At 41.6% G+C, this 18188-nt stretch overlaps 1 protein-coding gene across 1 annotated transcript in view; it reads left to right on the top strand.

The window, feature by feature from the left end:
- Window positions 1–9144, top strand: part of KIT (KIT proto-oncogene, receptor tyrosine kinase) — a gene marked incomplete at both ends in the record, with an annotated part of 53642 nt that extends 44498 nt beyond the window's left edge. The window contains 6 exons of the mRNA XM_082281989.1: window positions 245–372; window positions 3143–3265; window positions 6855–6966; window positions 7060–7159; window positions 7797–7902; window positions 9019–9144. Coding sequence (XP_082138115.1) covers window positions 245–372; window positions 3143–3265; window positions 6855–6966; window positions 7060–7159; window positions 7797–7902; window positions 9019–9144 — 695 coding nt within the window. The remainder of the gene's footprint in view (window positions 1–244; window positions 373–3142; window positions 3266–6854; window positions 6967–7059; window positions 7160–7796; window positions 7903–9018) is intronic.
- Window positions 9145–18188: the final 9044 nt, after the last annotated feature.

The raw sequence follows: 18188 nt of genomic DNA, 5'->3' as shown, positions 1-18188 counted from the left end.
ACTCAGTAATAGGTGTGAGAAGGCTTGAAAAAGAACAGTATGCTCAATTACAGTGTCTTGTATTTCTTCACACTTAAATGGAGTATCAGGATTATTTTTTCCTTTTTGGTGATGGGCTATTTATGTGATTCTAGACTGGTACTTACTCCAGTCACTGTTTTGTTTAATGTCAAAACAACTCTACATGATTTCTACATGATTACACTTGCTTAACTCAAAAGCTGTTGTTGTTTATATCGTGTAGGATCCTACACTGATCAGGATGTTACCCTTGCTATGCCAGAAGATGACGAACTTGCTTTAGATGTAGAAGATCTGCTGAGCTTTTCTTACCAGGTGGCAAAGGGCATGAGCTTCCTTGCCTCCAAAAACGTAAGTTAAGAATTTTTCAGAGATGGACAGAAGCAGTAGATTTGTAATTTATTTTATCATCAGTTTCAGTGTTTTAATGTGATCCATGTGTTTAAATGCTGAATATTTCTATGTTCTTTTCAACAAGCACTGTGAACTGATAGGCTCCCTCTCATACCTGAAGCTTTACCTAGAGCTGGAGTTGTATACTGTGCTTATTGGCCAAAAGTGATGTTTTATATACCATAAAACAGAAGTCAGTGTGAAGCAGTGCTGTTGTGTATCTGCTGTTCAGGCTAGTAGAATCAGAGCAAAGGTATCTATTTGCATGAATTTTAAGCAATGCTGCACTTGCTACTTCTCTCATGTAGAAAATACTGCCTTAAATAGGGGAGACACCACGATGTGTGCTTTTTTTTGTAAGCAGGGCTTAATTCACAGGAAATATCTTGATTTTTAGTTTTCTGGAAAGATAAAATCAGCTGAGAGACCCACAAAGAATATTCATTGATTACACTGAGCATAATAGACATTCCTCTGCGTTTTGTAGGAGAGGTGTTGCATAACAGAAAGGGATTTATAAAGAAGTCTTAAGCACAGCATAATTAGTATCTTCCTATGGTTATTCTTATATTTTATTTCAAAAATGCCATTTAACATGTAAACATTATGACTAATGTAGCTACTACAAGTGTACCTTATTTAATAAAGTGCAAAAGCAAACTTAGGTAATTTAAGGAAAGGAAGGCAGGCCTGGACTCCTGTGTTACTATTGGGAAATATGTCTCGAACTCTGCTGTGAGGAAAGTGCACATTAAAACTTGCTTTTGCACTTGTTTTTTTTCTCCCACTGTTCTTTCTTCCAAACCAAACCATGAACTTCCCTTTAGTTTATTTTTCATCTATCAACACATTCAAAACAGGCCTGATATGCAAACATATCATATTACAGACGATGCACAGATTCACCATGCTCCTGCATCCTTCGCTGTTGAGTGCTTAGCACACATATTCTGTATTTCTTCTGTTTTCCTAAAGAGTAGCCCACAGATCCACTATGTATTATTCCTGGTGACTTTTTCTTTATAGTCTTTCCATTTTTACAGACACCATGGCACTGAATAGCAAAGGCAGTAAAGAATATAACATCATCTCACCCTGAGGATGGGAAGTAATGCACAGTATTGCTTTGGCAGTGCCGAGTTGACATCTGCATCACAGAATTAAATTGCAGTGCACTAATATGTTACTGGTCCTCTTTAGTTGTTGTATACTTACATTCTTTTAGCTCCAGCATGTCAATTAGTTAATGCAGAGTGGGCTGATGGATAAGGTGCCTCAGATTGCCTCATCTTTGAAGCAGGAGGGTCCGTGAAGACCAGCACGCAGAGTGCCCAGCTGCTCTTCCGCAGCTTGCTTGTGTGTCAGAGCTGCACAGGAGTCGGGTCAGGAGCTTGTTCTGGGAGGGTAACTGCCTTAAGCACACGGTGCCTTAATCACAAGACAGAGCTTCATCCCTTGGACAAAGTCTCTATTCATTGCGAACTGCACTGGTTCTGGAGGGACAAGGCAGAGTCATACTGACTCTTGGCCATCGCTTTGCCTTACTGCTTCAGTGCTGTATGACAGCTTTACATATGCAAAGTGCAGAATGCGTTGTATAAGGAGGTGAATGAGAGCCCACCAAAACAGTGGAACTATTAAAAATAGTTCCTTGTGTGAGCATGCCAAAGGGACAGAGATTAAGTTACTTGTGCAATTTGCAGTTACTTTCTGACCTTGATTTTTGTAACTCATGATATTTTGATATTTTTTGGTTAGAAATGCCAAAAGTTTTGTATTTCAAGGAAAAAAGAAAAATTGAACTATCTTCAGTTATTTTTTAGACAGCTGTGGCCTGCGTGCTAAATACTATCAGTAAAGCTGAAGCTTAATACTCTCCAGATGAAAAAAGAAGTCACTTTTTTAGAGAATCACCTCCATTCTCTAACAAACACGCATGGGCTCCACAGTTTTATATGAAGAAACACAGCTGCTGGGGAGCTCAGGCACCCTTCTGGAACTGCAGTTCCCAACACGTGCTGACTTCTCAAGTAAAAACTGGAATATAAAGTGGCTAGGTCACTGAATGCATGACTGTCTGTTGAAAGATACTGGCATGTGGGAATTTCCAGTATTTTAAAATATGTAAGTCTGCTTAAGTTCTCCTAGGTACTTAATAATTCAGCTTTTCCAGAGGAGTATTTCTGTAATGGGATTCAGTTTCTGCATTTGTGTGCTTTCAAGTTGTTACCATAATTTCCCCTATTTTCAGATTTTCAGCACTTTTCTAGAAACAACAATAGTTATTTAATAGAATATTGGGATTATTTTGGAAACAAACCACCTCTGTTTGTCCTGTATTAGGAAACAAGCCAGTGACGATTTTGATAAAAAAGATCAGAAAAAAGTGCATTAAATTTTAGCTGCAAAGTGAAACACTGCAAAATTCAATGACTGCGATTGGTCTTTTCTAAAATAAATGCATAGACAACCTTAATAATGTGGATGGATGTAATTATTGTGAAGATACTATGTCAGAATGTTTAATCATCTGAGTAAGCTTATTAGCACATGGCTTAATTGTGATTTACAGCTTGCCTTAAAATGCATAATACAGCAAGTTACATAGCTAAATAAACATGTAACCAAACAATAATTATCAATTATCAATTAGTTATGTTTATCGTAATAGTTTTGTTTATAAATTAGTTTTTTATCAATTAGTTTTGTTTGTTTGTCTATTATTTAGTGCATTCACAGGGATCTGGCTGCAAGAAATATTCTTCTAACTCATGGTCGAATTACAAAAATCTGTGACTTTGGCCTGGCAAGAGATATAAGGAATGACTCAAATTACGTGGTCAAAGGAAATGTAAGTATGCATGATACTTTTTATATTTGTTTTAAGTTAAGGGAGTTCCTGTTGTCTTGACGTGCAAAGAAAAGGGTTTTTTTGTTAGATGGAAATCTGGATTTTCCATTTCTGGTATATATCCGTGTTGGCTAGGAGGGGAGACTTCTGACACAGATGTGTGTGCTGACAAAATCCTTGGTATATGTTTGTTACACTGGAAAATATGTGCTCATATTTGAATGTATGGTAGTGGAAGAGGTGTTTTTGCTTCACCAATATAATGTCCAGTCTTCTTATTATACCTGAATGTACTCAAAGTTACTGCTCTGTAAGTAATTGCTAGTTTTGTCATGGAAATGCTCCGGTATCCTGGTCCTAAATTTTGGAATTATTTGGGAACTTTTTCCCTGGGCATTGCACTATTTGTCCATTATTGAAATAGTTTATCTTAAAAATATCTGAATAATCAGGGGTTTGCAGCTTACCCTTTTCTGTAAGGGATCACTCCAGACAATGAAAACTGAGTTCCAAAGTGTGAATTTACTGATTAGAGCATCAATGGGAGGCAAAGCCACCTTGGTTTTCTCTGATTCCATGTGGAAATCCTAACCTTGTATGTGTAACAAACACAGCTTTAGCTTGCAGCTATAGTTCAAACCCTGTAACAGGGTTGGAACAAGACAATATATTTTGATGAGCAAAGTTAAAACTTCCCATGAAGAAGAGCACACGGGTACCTATTAAACCTCTGGAGGGGTACAAAGGCGCTTTGAAGTGATGCAGATCACCTTGGCAGCATTTGCAGTCCCCTTTGAAGTGCCAGTGTGGTAAAAAGAGCCCTCCTACAAAATAAAATTGAGCTTGTCTGTGGTTAAACTGGAGAAGTGTGTATGAAGTATAGGTTTTTTGCATCTCAAACTGATTTTATGCTGCCTGGCTTAGTGTTTTAAGCCTGTGTCAGATAGGTGCAGCCAGTTGGCTGCCTTCAGAGTACATATGCTTTCACTTGCACTGTTTTTCAAAGGAGAAGATCCATGTTCAGCAAGGCAGCCCTCGTCCCCAGTTCAGCTGAGGGCTCCATGATCTTAATGATCAGGGCCTGGTCATCACTTGGGGACTTGACAACACATGAACTAAAGCTTAACCTGTCCTGGCTTTGGCAAGCTGATAAAGACAGAAAATCCCACACCTGAGCATTTCTCACCAGAGGGGTTTGCCACTCAGTTAACTTCAGTCAATCCATAGTACCTCAAGTATCTGACATATCCCTGCTGCTGTGCTGTCACCCAGCAGGCCTTGATGTCTCAGCTACCTACAGCATCCTTATTTTAGGCTGTGGGACTGACAGGTTTATTGGTTTTCTTCAAAACAATGTCACTACCAGCAACTGATTGCTTAGAAGTTGAGGTTAGGGAGCAATAGGAGCAGAAATAATTCATGAATGGCTGCTGTGACAGAATACTGAGTAGCATTTAGTGTAACCAAGCTACTTCCAGGCACAGGGACAGGTCAAGAGCTGCTTGATCATAAAGGCTCCTGGGAGTAGGAAGTTCAGACCAGCAGCTTAGGAGGGAAATGTGCAGCTGAGTTTTGTCTGGGCTGTCCTTTAAGTTTCCTGAGTTCCTAGAATCACAAAATCATAGAATGGTTTGGGTGGGAAGGAACCTTCTAAGATCATCTAGTCCAACCCCTCTGCCATGGGCAAGGACATCTTTCACTAGATCAGGGTGTGTAGAGTGCCATCCATCCTGACCTTGAACGTCTCCAGTGTTGGAAATGTTGCCCAGATGAAGTATCCACCACCTCTCTGGGCTACCTGTTACAGTGTCTCACCATCCTCATCATAATTTTTTTTTCCTTATTTTTAATTTTAATCCATGCCCTTTCTGTTTAAAACCTCTGCTCCTTGTTCAGTCATCACAGGCCCCAGTAAAAGGTCCCTTTCCATCGTTCTTGTAAGTCCTCTTTACATATTGAAAGGCCGCAATGAGGTCTCCCTGGAACCTTCTCTTCTCCTGACTGAACAACCCCAGCTTTCTCAAACTTTTTTCATATGAGATGTGTTCAAAAAGAAAGAGGTCTGGTTTCTTCCAAAGCATGACAGATGTTTAGGACAGAGGCCTGACCTGCTACTACAGTCGGACAAGGAAAGGGCAAACCAGGGAGAGGAAGGTGGAAACAAATGCAAAGGCTTTCTGTGTCCTTTCTTCTGCTCCAGTTAGCATTCACGAGGGATGTGTCTATTCCCATACAAATTTATGCAAAATCACAGAATCATAGAATTGTTTAGGTGGTAAAGACATTTGACATCATTCCCTCCAGTTGCTAACCCAGCACTACCAAGTCCACTAAACCATGTCTCTAAGCCCCACATCTCCATGTCTTTTAAATATGTCCAGGGATGGTGATGCCATCACTTCCCCAGGCAGCCTGTTCCAATGCTTGACAACCCTTTTGGTGAAGAATTTTTCCTAATATCCAGTCCAAACCTCCCCTGGCACAATTCAAGGCCATTTTCTGTGGTCCTGGGAGAAGAGACAGATCCCCACCTTGCTACAGCCTCCTTTTGGGTGGTTGCTGAGAGCACTAAGGTCCCCGCCAGCCTCCTTTTCTTCAGGATAGGCAACCCCAGCTCCCCTCAGCTGCTCCCTGTTGGGCTTTATGTTCCAGACTCTTCACTACCTTCATTGCCCTTCTTTGGAAACACTCCAGCACCTGAATGTCAGTGTTGTACTGAGAGACCCAGAGCTGGACACAGGATCTGAGGTGCAGCCTCACCAGTGCCAAGCACAGGGGGACAATCACTGCCCTGGTCCTGCTGGCCACACTATTGCTGATACAGGCCAGGATGTCTTTGACCTTCTTGGCCACCTGGCACAGCTGGCTCATGTTCAGCTGCTGTCACCAACATTCCCAGGTCCTTTTCTGCTGGAGAGTTTTCCAGCCACTCTTCCCCCTGCCTGTTGTACTGCAGGGGGTTTATGTGACCCCTGTGCAGGATCCATCACTTGGCCTTGTTGAACCTCATACAACTGGCTTGGCTCATCAGTCCAGTTTGTCCAGGTACCTCTGCAGAGCTTTCCTGCCCTCCAGCAGATCAACACTTCTGCCCAATATATATATATATATAAATAGTTATTATTTTTATTTGAATTTAAATTTTTCTGCTGATAGACTGAGGAGCTAATGCAGGTGTATTGGCTGTAGATTAAAGCCTTGAAGCATCTTGACTATGTGAATCTCATTTGTGTGCCTGTGCCAGCCAGTCCACCAAAGCAGACTTGCTTACTTGCTTAAGGAACCATGCTTACTTACATTATTTTCTTCTGACATCCTGATATCCTTTATTAACTAGACAGAAAGAATCAAACAGCATCCAGAAAATCAGAGTGCAAGGAACTGTATTAGCTTGGTAGACCCACAGAAAGATGGATCACTAGTGATGCAGCACTTGGAGAGTCTAAAATGCTGAAAGTTTTCATTTTTGGTTGGATACTTCTACTTCTTGATTTTAAAAGTATTTAATGCACATCAAAAACAGAAAAAATATTTTAGCTTGTCAATTCTTATGTCCATTGTCTTAATTTATTCCCTCTTCCCTGGAAAGGCTCGTCTTCCTGTGAAGTGGATGGCACCTGAAAGTATTTTCAATTGCGTCTACACCTTTGAGAGTGATGTCTGGTCTTATGGGATATTGCTTTGGGAGCTCTTTTCCTTAGGTAAGCTCCTTCAAGATCTCTTCTTCATATCTGTTTCATATTGGGGTTTACTGTAGATGCAGAAATCATGTTGCTCACCTGCTCTCTCAACAGGAAGCAGCCCCTATCCAGGGATACCTGTGGACTCCAAGTTCTATAAAATGATCAAAGAGGGATACAGGATGTTCAGCCCTGAGTGTGCACCACCTGAAATGTAAGTGAGCAACCAGCACCTCTAATCATCCAAACATCAGTAAAGATGTGAAGGAAGGGAAGCTTCTATTCTTGTACCAAGGCTCATTGCACTGCCCTGTTGTCATTTTTTAAAGTTCTTGTCATGTTTTAAATAATTCATGTACTCTAACTAGCAGAATACATGCCTGTGTTGTTACAAGCAATGAAATACGCTCGTGCCTTGTGCCATCTGATCACTCTGTCATGGCACCTGCTCTCTGTCAATAAATTATTGACAGATCACAGAACATAATTAAACATTTTTACTTCAGATAAAGAAGTCAGTGAGATGTATCACCAGACTGTACAGCATTTGCATTTGTGCTGTACTTCCTGACAGCAAGAGGACTGGCTACTGATCTTCTTTATGAGACATTCCTAACTCACTATTTTGTAAATGGATTGGCATTTAACAAGCTGTCAAAGAAAACGGTGTCCAAAGCCTCCCACTAGTATTGAGTTCTCTGTTGTCCCAAACAGAGGTGTTAGCAACACCATTCCTGTTCTTCTAGTCATTTAAAGAAGATAGGACACTTTTGTTTTAAATAATAATGCAGGAGAGATAAGAACTCTAAGGATTTCTTCACGAGCAGTACTTAGTTTTGGTATCTTTACAGGTATGACATAATGAAGAGTTGCTGGGATGCTGATCCTTTACAGAGACCCACATTTAAACAAATTGTACAGATGATAGAGCAGCAGCTTTCAGATAATGCCCCCCGGGTAAGTTATGGATTAAGCAGTTTCAAGCAAGAGGTTATACTGGAGCTGTGAGAAGCAAAGTGCCCAGGCACTTCATTTCTAGTATTATTTATGTAGCTTTGCAGCATCAGTCCAGGTAGTAGGAATGAAGTTTGGGCTATTCCATTAGACAGTAGCTATCTAAGCCCATACCCAAAATTCACTAGCTGGAGAAGATTCTTTGCATTATTGATGTTTCTCACTCACAATAGACCTGTCACAACAATTTTGATGTTACCAAGTGCAATGGTACTGCATATATTCATCTTATCCTAAACTATGAAAACTTCTGCTAATCTGGGAAACATCTCAGAAATAAAGTATAGTTACTTTTTTATTAGGAAGCTATTGGATGAAGGGGTGGAGCCTTTAGTGTGCTCTTCTGTATCTTCTCACTTGCTTCCTCTAATACCATTTAAATAACCTTGGAGGTATGTTGTGACAAATTGTATTTGCTGCTCTTTCAGTCACTCTGTGGTGAAAGCTTATTCTGAGCAGGCAACTGGACAAAACAGTCCAAAAAAAAACTGGAGGCACATCCCAAACTTGGATTTTCTCTCTCCACAACTTTGTGTGTTACTAGGGTTTACAAAAGTACGTTTAAAACCTGGTTTAAAAATACAGTTTCCTTTTACCTTCTGGATGCCTTGGGCAGAGAGTACATGGCTTCCTGACAATTTGGAAAAAGAGGAAACTGAAAGCTGCTGGTGTTCGATTGCATCCTGTAGCATATTTTTGGCAGGTGCAGGCATTACTAAAACAAAAGTAAGAATCTTAAGGAAGAAGTATTAGTGAGGTTTCTGGGGAGCTTTGTAATAACCTGAGCTATTTTATTTTTTGAGCTCAGCTGAAATTTGGCATGCAATTGGAAGTTACAATGTTTTTAGTAATTGAGATTGAGTTTCTTGATTCTTTAAAATAGCAGTTCAGCCCAAGACCTTTTGAAACTGTTTTGATTTGCAAAGAAGCTCCTGAGCTGGAACCCTTCCACAGTAGTGTGTAGTACACAGTGGGAAAAAGCTAAGAAAGGAATGCTCTCCAAGAATGTGTGAAGGGAGCAGTCTGCAGAGTACTGACACCAGTCTTTGGCTTCTGCAGGTTTATGCCAACTTCTCAACCCCACCTTCCAGTCAAGGAAATGCTCCAGATCACTCAGTGAGGATTAACTCGGTGGGCAGCAGTGCTTCATCTACTCAGCCTCTCCTGGTACGCGAAGATATTTGAGTGGCATGTGAAGGAAGAAGAGATCAGATGTGTTAGCTGTTTGTATTGTGCAGGGGCTGAGAGAGGGACAACTTCAATAATTTCTCTTTCTTTTACTCACTACTACCACTGTGTAGCTGAAACATTGTTGTAATACTGTCCTTTACCATGCACTGTTACACATAAACCTAATCTGCTGAGCACGGTTACAGGCCTCATTGCAGTGTTAATTGAAGCTGTATATATTTCGCTATATTGTGTGTATTTGCAGTAGAGAGCCAGATGTGAAGGAAAAAAAAACAACCAACAAAAGAAATCCTAAGCCAGGGTGTGGAATTAGATGACTATAGATCAAACCAAATCTGCAGTGATTCTTCTCTGGATCTGTGCCTGGAATGCATACAGTCATTTTCTAGTTAATCTTGTTTTTCTGAATTTAAGAAATAAACAAATATTAAGTTAATTGTTTTGTAAACCCTTTCCACATCCAGCCAAGCCTGAGAAGCTTTCCCAGGCAGGTATCATAGGTTGGAGGCCAGTGAGGGTGGTGTATATACCTGGGAAAAAGAGGTGAAGGAACGAAGACCCTTCCAAAGTTGTTCTGTGCAACTGGAAAACCTCCTGGGAGCTCTGGGGTTTAAACCAGAAGAGAAGGGAGGAAGAGCATGGATTTTAATTTTTATTTCCCACCTGGGCTGTCACTCTTGCTGACCAGTTGGCACGGTTTCTATGGATATATGCACTACTTCCCACTGGTGCATTCCCTGCCAGGATGAAGCTGCCCATTGCTGGGTCTCACTCCACCATGGAGCCTGAACTGCTCCTGTGCCCCCCTGCCTTGGGTGCCCAAAGACTTTGACATTTGTTTTGCTAATAGCTACATCTAAAGGTGTTCACCAAAGATAGGTGGGCCCTGTCAAAGTGGTCAAAAAAGAGGAGGAAGGCTGCTTCCAGTAAACTGTGTGTCTGGAGAAGAGGCCGTTTAACGAGTCGTCTTATCTAAGTGAGAGCAGAGGCAAGGAGTGCTCTCCTGGGGGCCCTTTCTTTATCTCGTCCTACCCAGGTGAATCTTTCCCACAGGCAGTCTTGGATAGTGCTAACAGGAAAGGGCTATTTTCCTCCACCCCAAGTTGTTTCTGTGATAGTCCAGAGATGATAATGAAGAAGAGTCTAACTGGGAAGTGCCAAATTTATAAATTGCATAAAAGAAAGAATCCTTTCAGTCTTCTTTGACAGACATGAAGCTTTAGGGTCAGCATCTTTTGAGCCCAGGGCTGTGCTTAAAAGTGTTTTCTAACCCCATTTCTTCTTACCAGGAACACTGCTGGTTCTTTTCTTCCTTTGTTTCTGATCCCTAGAAATAAGTAAAGGCATTGAGAGAAGCATTTCTCAGAGGCAGAGTACTACTTGAGTACCTATTTATTTACAATGCACTTAAGCACTCTGTAACTTTTACTTTACCAGGATTTTGGTTGAGTTTACATTCAGATGTGTAACTAACTGCCCAAATACAAGGTAATTGTAAATATACACACTGGTAGTATATTTTGGGTTACATTGAATACTGCTCTCTTTCTATGACTGTGCATTTGGTTTATTGTTACAGGAGTATGTCTTTCAGAGTTAAATAAAAAAGTAGCCATTTGCACTGAACTTACTTAGGCTGTTGCACCTTTCCAAAGCTAGCCATTTGTTTGGATGCACTCTTATGCTTACTAGTTGTTGAGCATTTTCAGTTTAATGCTATAAAAGCTCTCTTGTAACGTGTTGGCTTTCGGAGCAACTGTAGACAAACTAGTTGTTATAGATGTCTCGGTACTTTACAGACACTTAGCTGAAAGAGGTTTGGGTTTTTTCGTTCTTGAAATTTATATTTTTATAATTTGGGGGGGTTTGAAACTTATTTTGCAATGGCTTGGTGTTTTGAATGGGTTTATGCATTGTTTTTGTAAATATGGAAATGTAGCAATAATGTCCTTTTGACTATTCTCAGTCCTTGAGTCTCAAAAATATTTTTATATATATATATATGCAAAAACTATATGTATAAATATGTAAGTGTTTGAAAGTTTATGAAACACTTACGGATATGTTGCTCAGTTGTAGAATTGCAGTTAGGAAAAGTTCAAATAAATCTGTAAATATGTATTCAAATGCTACCAATGTGTATTTTGTTAAGACAGAATATTTTCATGTAAGTGTTAATAAATTCTTGGGCTGAAGCAAAATCTCAGTGTCTGGCCACACACAGGTCAAGTTTGGCATTCTGAAACACTTTTGCAAATACGTGCCAAAATTTTTTACTCTTTATTTGCTATGGAAGTTCTTTACCTGTGAATTTGTGGGACAAATACTTGAAAATTTTGATGCAGCTTTGTTGTGGAAAAAAATTGCAGTTAGAATATTGATTTTGTAGACTGTTGGTGCACTCTACATGTCATGAATAGTATTTAAAACAAAGATATCTCGGTGTTGCTTAGGGTATGGTTGTAGAGGCACTTGGAGCCCCTTAAAGGCTGCAGCAATGCTGAATATTCCCCCTTCCTTAAACAAGGGTACATGCTCTTGTCCCCTCTTGGGGGGCTGGCACAAGAGCTCGTGCTGGGCTGGCCGAGTGCAGCACTGCTGGGAGGCAGCAGGAGACACCTGGGGCTGCTGCGGTGGGAGGGGGGTCATAAAGGGAGAGCTTCCCTTGCTGAGCAGATACTCTGTGTCTTGGTGGGAGACCCTCTGATTTAGTTACTCCAGGTTTGACATCTGTGGCTCCCCTGCTCACACTTGTTCCTGTGCTGCGTAAGAGTTTGCCTGGTTGGTATGTGGTTTAATAGTAGGTTTAGAGCCTATAAGCATAAGTCTGTAGAATAACCCTACTAAAACCCCTACTAACTGACATGAGAGACAGACCTCAATTGTTTTGATCCTTAAACATTTCTGTTCTTTCAGCAGACTGCCTTGAAAAGCTCCCCTCCTTCAGCTTCCTTTGTAAAACAGCTTCCTTTTTTTTTCTTTTTTTTTTTTCTTACACATAGGTCTTCACTCTGCTTGTTAAAACTAATTAAGGAAATTATAACCTGGTTTTGTCAGAAGCCATGAGGTACAAGCTTTGTTACAATTGGCATTGTCATTTTTTTTAATAATGCTTCAGAAGATACCAAGATGGTATCTGATTTGGAACCATTTTTTTTCCTGTATTGTCCACCCCCACATTCAAGCAGAGTAGAGTTCATACTGAGGGATTCCTGGAGCTGAATTGTACAAATAATTTGTGAATTCTCATTTAGCATAGCCAAAGGAGCTATTTTATCTATTTATTTGGTTAGCACGTCATTAATTTTATTTTCCTGAAATGTTTCCTGTTCTGAAACACCCTAGGATATTGCATCTCTGCTTTCTGAAAAAAATCTCTCTCCTGTTTTCTTATTACAAGGCTCGCAGTGATTGCCACCTCCATTCTTGCTCATGGTCAAACAGCCCATTTCCCTCTGAATTATTTTATTGTGCCAGTTCTAAGCAATAGCTTACATGGAAAAGCACATATTGGCATTCATATGTGTTTTATCTGCCCTTCAAAGCATTACTGTACCCAGATACAAAGAGCAACCAGCACCATGTTACCAGCACGGACCATTGGGACCATGGACCCTCATGGACCAAGTGTCTGAAGGTAGGGTGCACGAGAGGGGTTCAGGATCTTTACAGTGGTGCCCAGTTACAGGACCAGAGGCACTGGGCACAAATGGCAATGTGTGAGTTTCCCTCAACATCAGGAAACACCTTTTTTTACTGGAAGGGGGACTAAGCACTGGCACAGATTGTCCCAGAGGTTATGGGGGTCTCTGTGCTTGGAGATAATCAAAACCCATGTGAACATGGTCCTGGGCAATGGGCTTTAGGGGTCCCTCCTTAAGCAGGGGAGTTGGGCCAGTGACCTGCCTTCCAACTTCAACCCTTCTGTGATTTTGCAATCAGCCAAGGGCACTTTGGAGAATCTGAGCTGTAAAATGCACTTGGACAGAAGTAGAAAAGAAACACCTCACCCACGCCCCCACCCCCCTTATGCTGAACATTAGAGAATGACGTGTCCTCTGTTCCCTTTACTGACTAAAAAAGAAAATACTTGCAGGCTCTGGGAGAGAAGAGGAAAGATTGTGGAAATGCTAGGGTATACATGGAGTTAGTGATCAGTATCATGTGCATCAGCACCACCAGATTTTTTGTTTCTGTTTCTTCTTCACATCTCTACATGGGTCTTTGGGAAGGCAGATGGAGATACAGTGTTCCTGGGACAAGTCACCAGGGAATGACCATTCATACCCTGGACCAAACTGTACATAGTGATCACTGGAGAAGCTGGACAACAGCATCCTTAATTCTAGTGTGCTGTAGGCTGAAACCAAAAGAGTAAAATATTTCCCTCTTCCTGTACATGGATTAGGAAACTTCCTTCTTGTCCTGTAGGGTGGTCTGAGTCTCCGTAAGAGGAGAAGGAACAGTTGCATAGACTTTTTAGCTTCTCATTTAGAACTTAAGTTGTAACAAAAATGTGATAATCTAGTCTGCAGTTCAGTTGTGGTTCCCAGAAACTTCTGAAACTGTGAATAATGGTTAAAGATGACCTCCAATTGCCATGTTTCCTGTGCACTAATTTCTTAGAAGATTATGCTGTAATTAGTAGTTTTCTGTCCAGAAATTGCTCTGAAGCTCTTTTTCCTGACAGATCGTCCATATTTCTTAAATTGATTATCATTCTCTCTTCTTGGTGTATCTGTTGGTTGCCAGCCAGGCAGCAGAGCTTATTTACTAGCAGCAGTCGCTCCAGTCACTCGATTTTTCTGTCTGTGCCCTTGAAATCATTTTAGCTAGGTTGTGACAGGCAGCAGAAACCAGTATACCCCAAAGGGCCCGCTGGACTTGGCGTGTGCTCTCCCCACTAAGCGCTGTCAGCAACATCAGATAAGGGCTTTGCGTGGCACATGCAGCGTTATCCAACCATCCGGTCCCCACACGGGCAGGCACAGCACGCAGCTGCCCTTACAGACCAGCAAACATCAGTGTGCAGCACAAGTTACCTCCAGGACTTTCTCCAGCTGCACAAAGGGCAAAATTTGTATGTTTTGAGATGTAGGAGTACCAGTGGCTGTCTGCACTTCTGTGAATTATACCCATGTATTTTTGACTGGTTCATGTACCACTACTGGGCAGGGGCCCCTGCTCTTATGTGTGGTTGTGCATGGAGCTAGTCTGGCCTTCAGAACGCTTCTCTGGCCTAAAGGGTGCCCGCTTGGAGAGAGAGTTCCTCTCCCTGCCTCGAGGGGGTTTACCCAGCAACAGAGCCTTTCTGTGCATGTGCTGCGTGTGCTGTTACTGCCAAGGCATGTGTCCTTCTGGTGCTTTTCCATTCGCTATCAAATACCAGACTTACAACCCACAGTTCAAGAAATAAAACTAAACAATGTTGAAGCATTAATATTTTAAAAGCAAATCAGTTCCTCACAGCAGTACATTAAAAAAGGGCAATTGCAACTTCACAGATGCTGGTTTTGGCATTTTCTCTTTTGAGTTAAAATAGCAAAGTTGATTTAAACTTATTTATGAAATGAAAGCATATTTGTATTTTCCCCTTCAGCCATTTTTCATTCAAAAGCTGTTTGCATTTTTCTTCTTTTGCTGGGCCTAAACATTAGCTAGTTACTTCCAGAAATCAGCATTATTTGAAATTTCCCACGTTCTTGTGTAATGTATTTTGGGTTTTTAGTCATTCTGGTCGATAGGATGACTCTGAACCAAAGGACACAGGGAAGGACTTGGACTAGAAACCACAGCTCAAAAGTGGCAAATGCTGCACCAAAAGCAGTAAGTAGCTGCACAGCCCCTGCTGTCTGAGGACAGCCTGGAGTTGTTGGATTGCTAAGAGCACCAGAATCCCGACAAGACTCTTGGGCTGGATACCAGCACATGGGCAAGCCTGGCTGCAGCAGAAGAAGAAATATTGTCTTTATCCCTTCATAAGTCAGGCCTGTAAAGGTTTCTTCTCTAATCCTGGTGTTTGCAAAGGTTCTCTCTTGAGGGAAGAGGGTGAAATTACTGGTGTAATACATTTTAGCTCTTCAGTCTGAGAAAACTGACACTAAAAAATGGTAGTGGTGGGGAATTAAGTGTATTTTACAATACCTTTTCTTAATAATGAAAAGAAATGTTTGTAGAGGATGTTTGTCAGCATCCTTTGAACTATATTGATGAAATAAATTACGTAGGATAAAATCAAATAGCTTCACTAAAAGTAGTTATCTAAATTTTGAAGTTTTATTTTTTCTTTTTAAAGCTTCTAGCATTTTGGGGCATGGAGAAACAATAAAAGTATGAGCAGTACTGGCAACCGCTTCCTCCCCAGGAAATTAACAGAACACAAGGACTACAATTACTTTTCAGAAATTCATTGTTAAGCTGCTGGAGACTTCAGAGGCCTGGGGCATTACCAGGGAATACCTGGGCCTGGTAGTGGGGAGTCACCACTCAGAAGCAGAGCCCCGGGTTACAGGGAGGTAGCTCCAGCAGGAGCCAGAGGACATGGCTGACCAGTGCCTTGCTGCATGCTGCCCAGTCATCGACTGTCAGCTCCTGAGAGATTTCCTAGCAGTTCTCAGACCCCTTTTGAATGGCAGCAGTTGTTTGGAGTTTCACATGTAAGGTTGCAGGAAAAAGAACCAAGCTGATTTTGGTCACTTGAGTGGAAGAAAAAAACAAAACAGTCTTTTTTTAACAAAAAAACATTCTTCCAAGATTCCTCCATTGACTGCAAGTAGTGTTGCACTGCCTGTACTCTGCTGTGTGGCTCCTTGTGGGAGGCACCAGCAGGACCAAGGCAGCAAGAGCAGTGTGATTCCACCACAGGGATGAGCATCCCCATCAGCGCTCACCAGCCAGCTTCTCTGTGGAGCCACATATGGCACTTCTAGAGTCACGGAGAATATCTATACTGTATTTCATTGGCCCCTTGCAAAGCAGCCACCAGCACTTGACAGGGGACAGGAATTTCTCTAGCACTGAGAGGAGTTAGCCTAGAGGATTTGCTTCCCAGGTAGCCTCTGTTACTCTGTCATTTAATCCCAGCAGGAAACATATTACCTGCTGCTTTACAGCCTCTGCCCCGAAGAGCTGGAATGAAAAAAATATATTTTAGGATCTTTCATCCTTCTTTGCTTTTTTTTTTTAATTTCTCCTTTATAAAGTTTCCTTGCCACCCTCAGCTCTTGCTGGGTTCAGTATTTTTGATTTTTCTGTGAAAGAGTACAATACTGGAGAAGATCCTGGTTTTAGGCAAGCTGCTCAAGGCCTCTCTCTAGCAGGAGGAGGCTCAGCTCCCTCTTTGGGATGTGTGTGTTGGTGTAGGGCTGTAGCTGTAGCAAGCACTGTCCCACAGGCAAATGCACTGCCAGGGCAGACAGCACTGTTTGACCCAAGCCCCTCTGGCCCCTTCTTTAAACAGCTTTAGGAACAAATCCCCTTTTAATCATCTTTGTAAGCTATTGCTGCAATTACGTAGGATCCTGAGGCCTTGTGATGGTCACGAGTGCCGATCATCACCCCAGCACTTTTCCAATCACAAGTAATAGATAGATCTACCTCCTTGGGTAGTGGTGCTGCCAGCTCTGCCCTGAGCAATGCCTGTGTGAATGACCATGTGACAGTGGTTTGGACCTGCTCTTGTCATTTGTTCAAAGCAAAGAGCATTTCTCCTTCCCTCTGAATGGAAGGAGGGGAGGGAAGGGAAGGGAAGGGAGGGCTGAAGAAGAACCATATTTTGTCATGTTTTTCATGGCAGTAAAATAATTCAGACTGAAAACGTACCTGCTTCATTACACTTTGCCCTTAGTTCAGAGCTAGAGGGAGAAAAATTAGGGTCTTGGTAGAAGGTCAAACTGTTTGCATCATGCATTACAGGATCATTAGTAATGTAGTTACAAATGCTGAAGAAAGTATCTGTTAACCAGTTGGAAAGTAAGAATTTTGATGCTTCATTTACCATCTAGTAACTGGACAGTCCAAGGAACCACTTATATGACAAGAGAAATATTTTCAGAAATAAAATCACCCAGGATGTTTTCCTGGGTTGTTTGTTGATGCCCTCAAGTCTTGTAGAGCAGCACACGTGGCTGGGTGTCGCCAGCTCAGAGAGCATGTGCAGATTCATCATCTTTTCCAGATTTTTTCTTCTGATATCAAAAAGCCTCTCTGCAGTGGAGCCTGACTCATGCCCAAGCCCATAGATATGCACAAATTAGAAATGTGGACAAGTATTTGCACACCTTGCCTGCCTAACCAAGCCTCCTCCTTCCAGTGCAAGAACAGATAGGGAAAAATTGTAGTTTTATATTTGTGTGCAGCCAGTTCTACAGCAAAGATGGCACAGAGAACCATGGACCCCACTTGTGTTGTGCTATGAGATCGTTACAGTCATATGATGAGCTATCTAGATTGTTTGGCACCCGAATTGTAATCTGTGGTTACATACAAGCCTAACCGCAGCAATACCTGCAAATATGGTTAAAGCTGATCTACAGCATATCAGCTGGAGAAGGAAATGTATCTGCTCCTTTGCACAAGGAACTTGAACAAAAACTGGTTTGTTTCTCCTCCATGACAAAAAAACAGACTCTGGAGCTCAGTAGAAGTTTTAGAAAACAGGCTAAAACCAGCTTTCCTACAGTGAAGCATTGTTATCCTCTGGGATGTCTCTTCCTCCAGTAAAAACTGAAGAGCTCAACCATCAAGTAAATGGTTACTTTAAATTAAAAAGAGTAATTCTTCTGATGTCAGATTAAATATGAATTGTACACTGGCACACATTTTTCTAGGTTCAAATTCATATCAAAATATGGAATTGGTCAGTGCATCAAGAAGTGGGAAGGAGAGGAGGCAGGAAAGCCAAGCTTTGTGATGTCAGAGCTGACTGGTTGGGCTGGGCTGAGCCTCTCAGGGGATGGTTGTACCTGCCGTGAAATCCAGTGTAGTTGGAGGTCATTCCTTCCGTGGGGATGCCAGGACAGACTTTTTACAAACTCACA

The sequence above is a fragment of the Coloeus monedula genome, assembly GCF_965178545.1.
Source record: "Coloeus monedula genome assembly, chromosome: 5".
Taxonomy (NCBI): domain Eukaryota; kingdom Metazoa; phylum Chordata; class Aves; order Passeriformes; family Corvidae; genus Coloeus; species Coloeus monedula.
The sequence above is the reverse complement of the archived record's forward strand: the minus strand, read 5'-3'. Positions and strand labels throughout refer to the sequence as shown.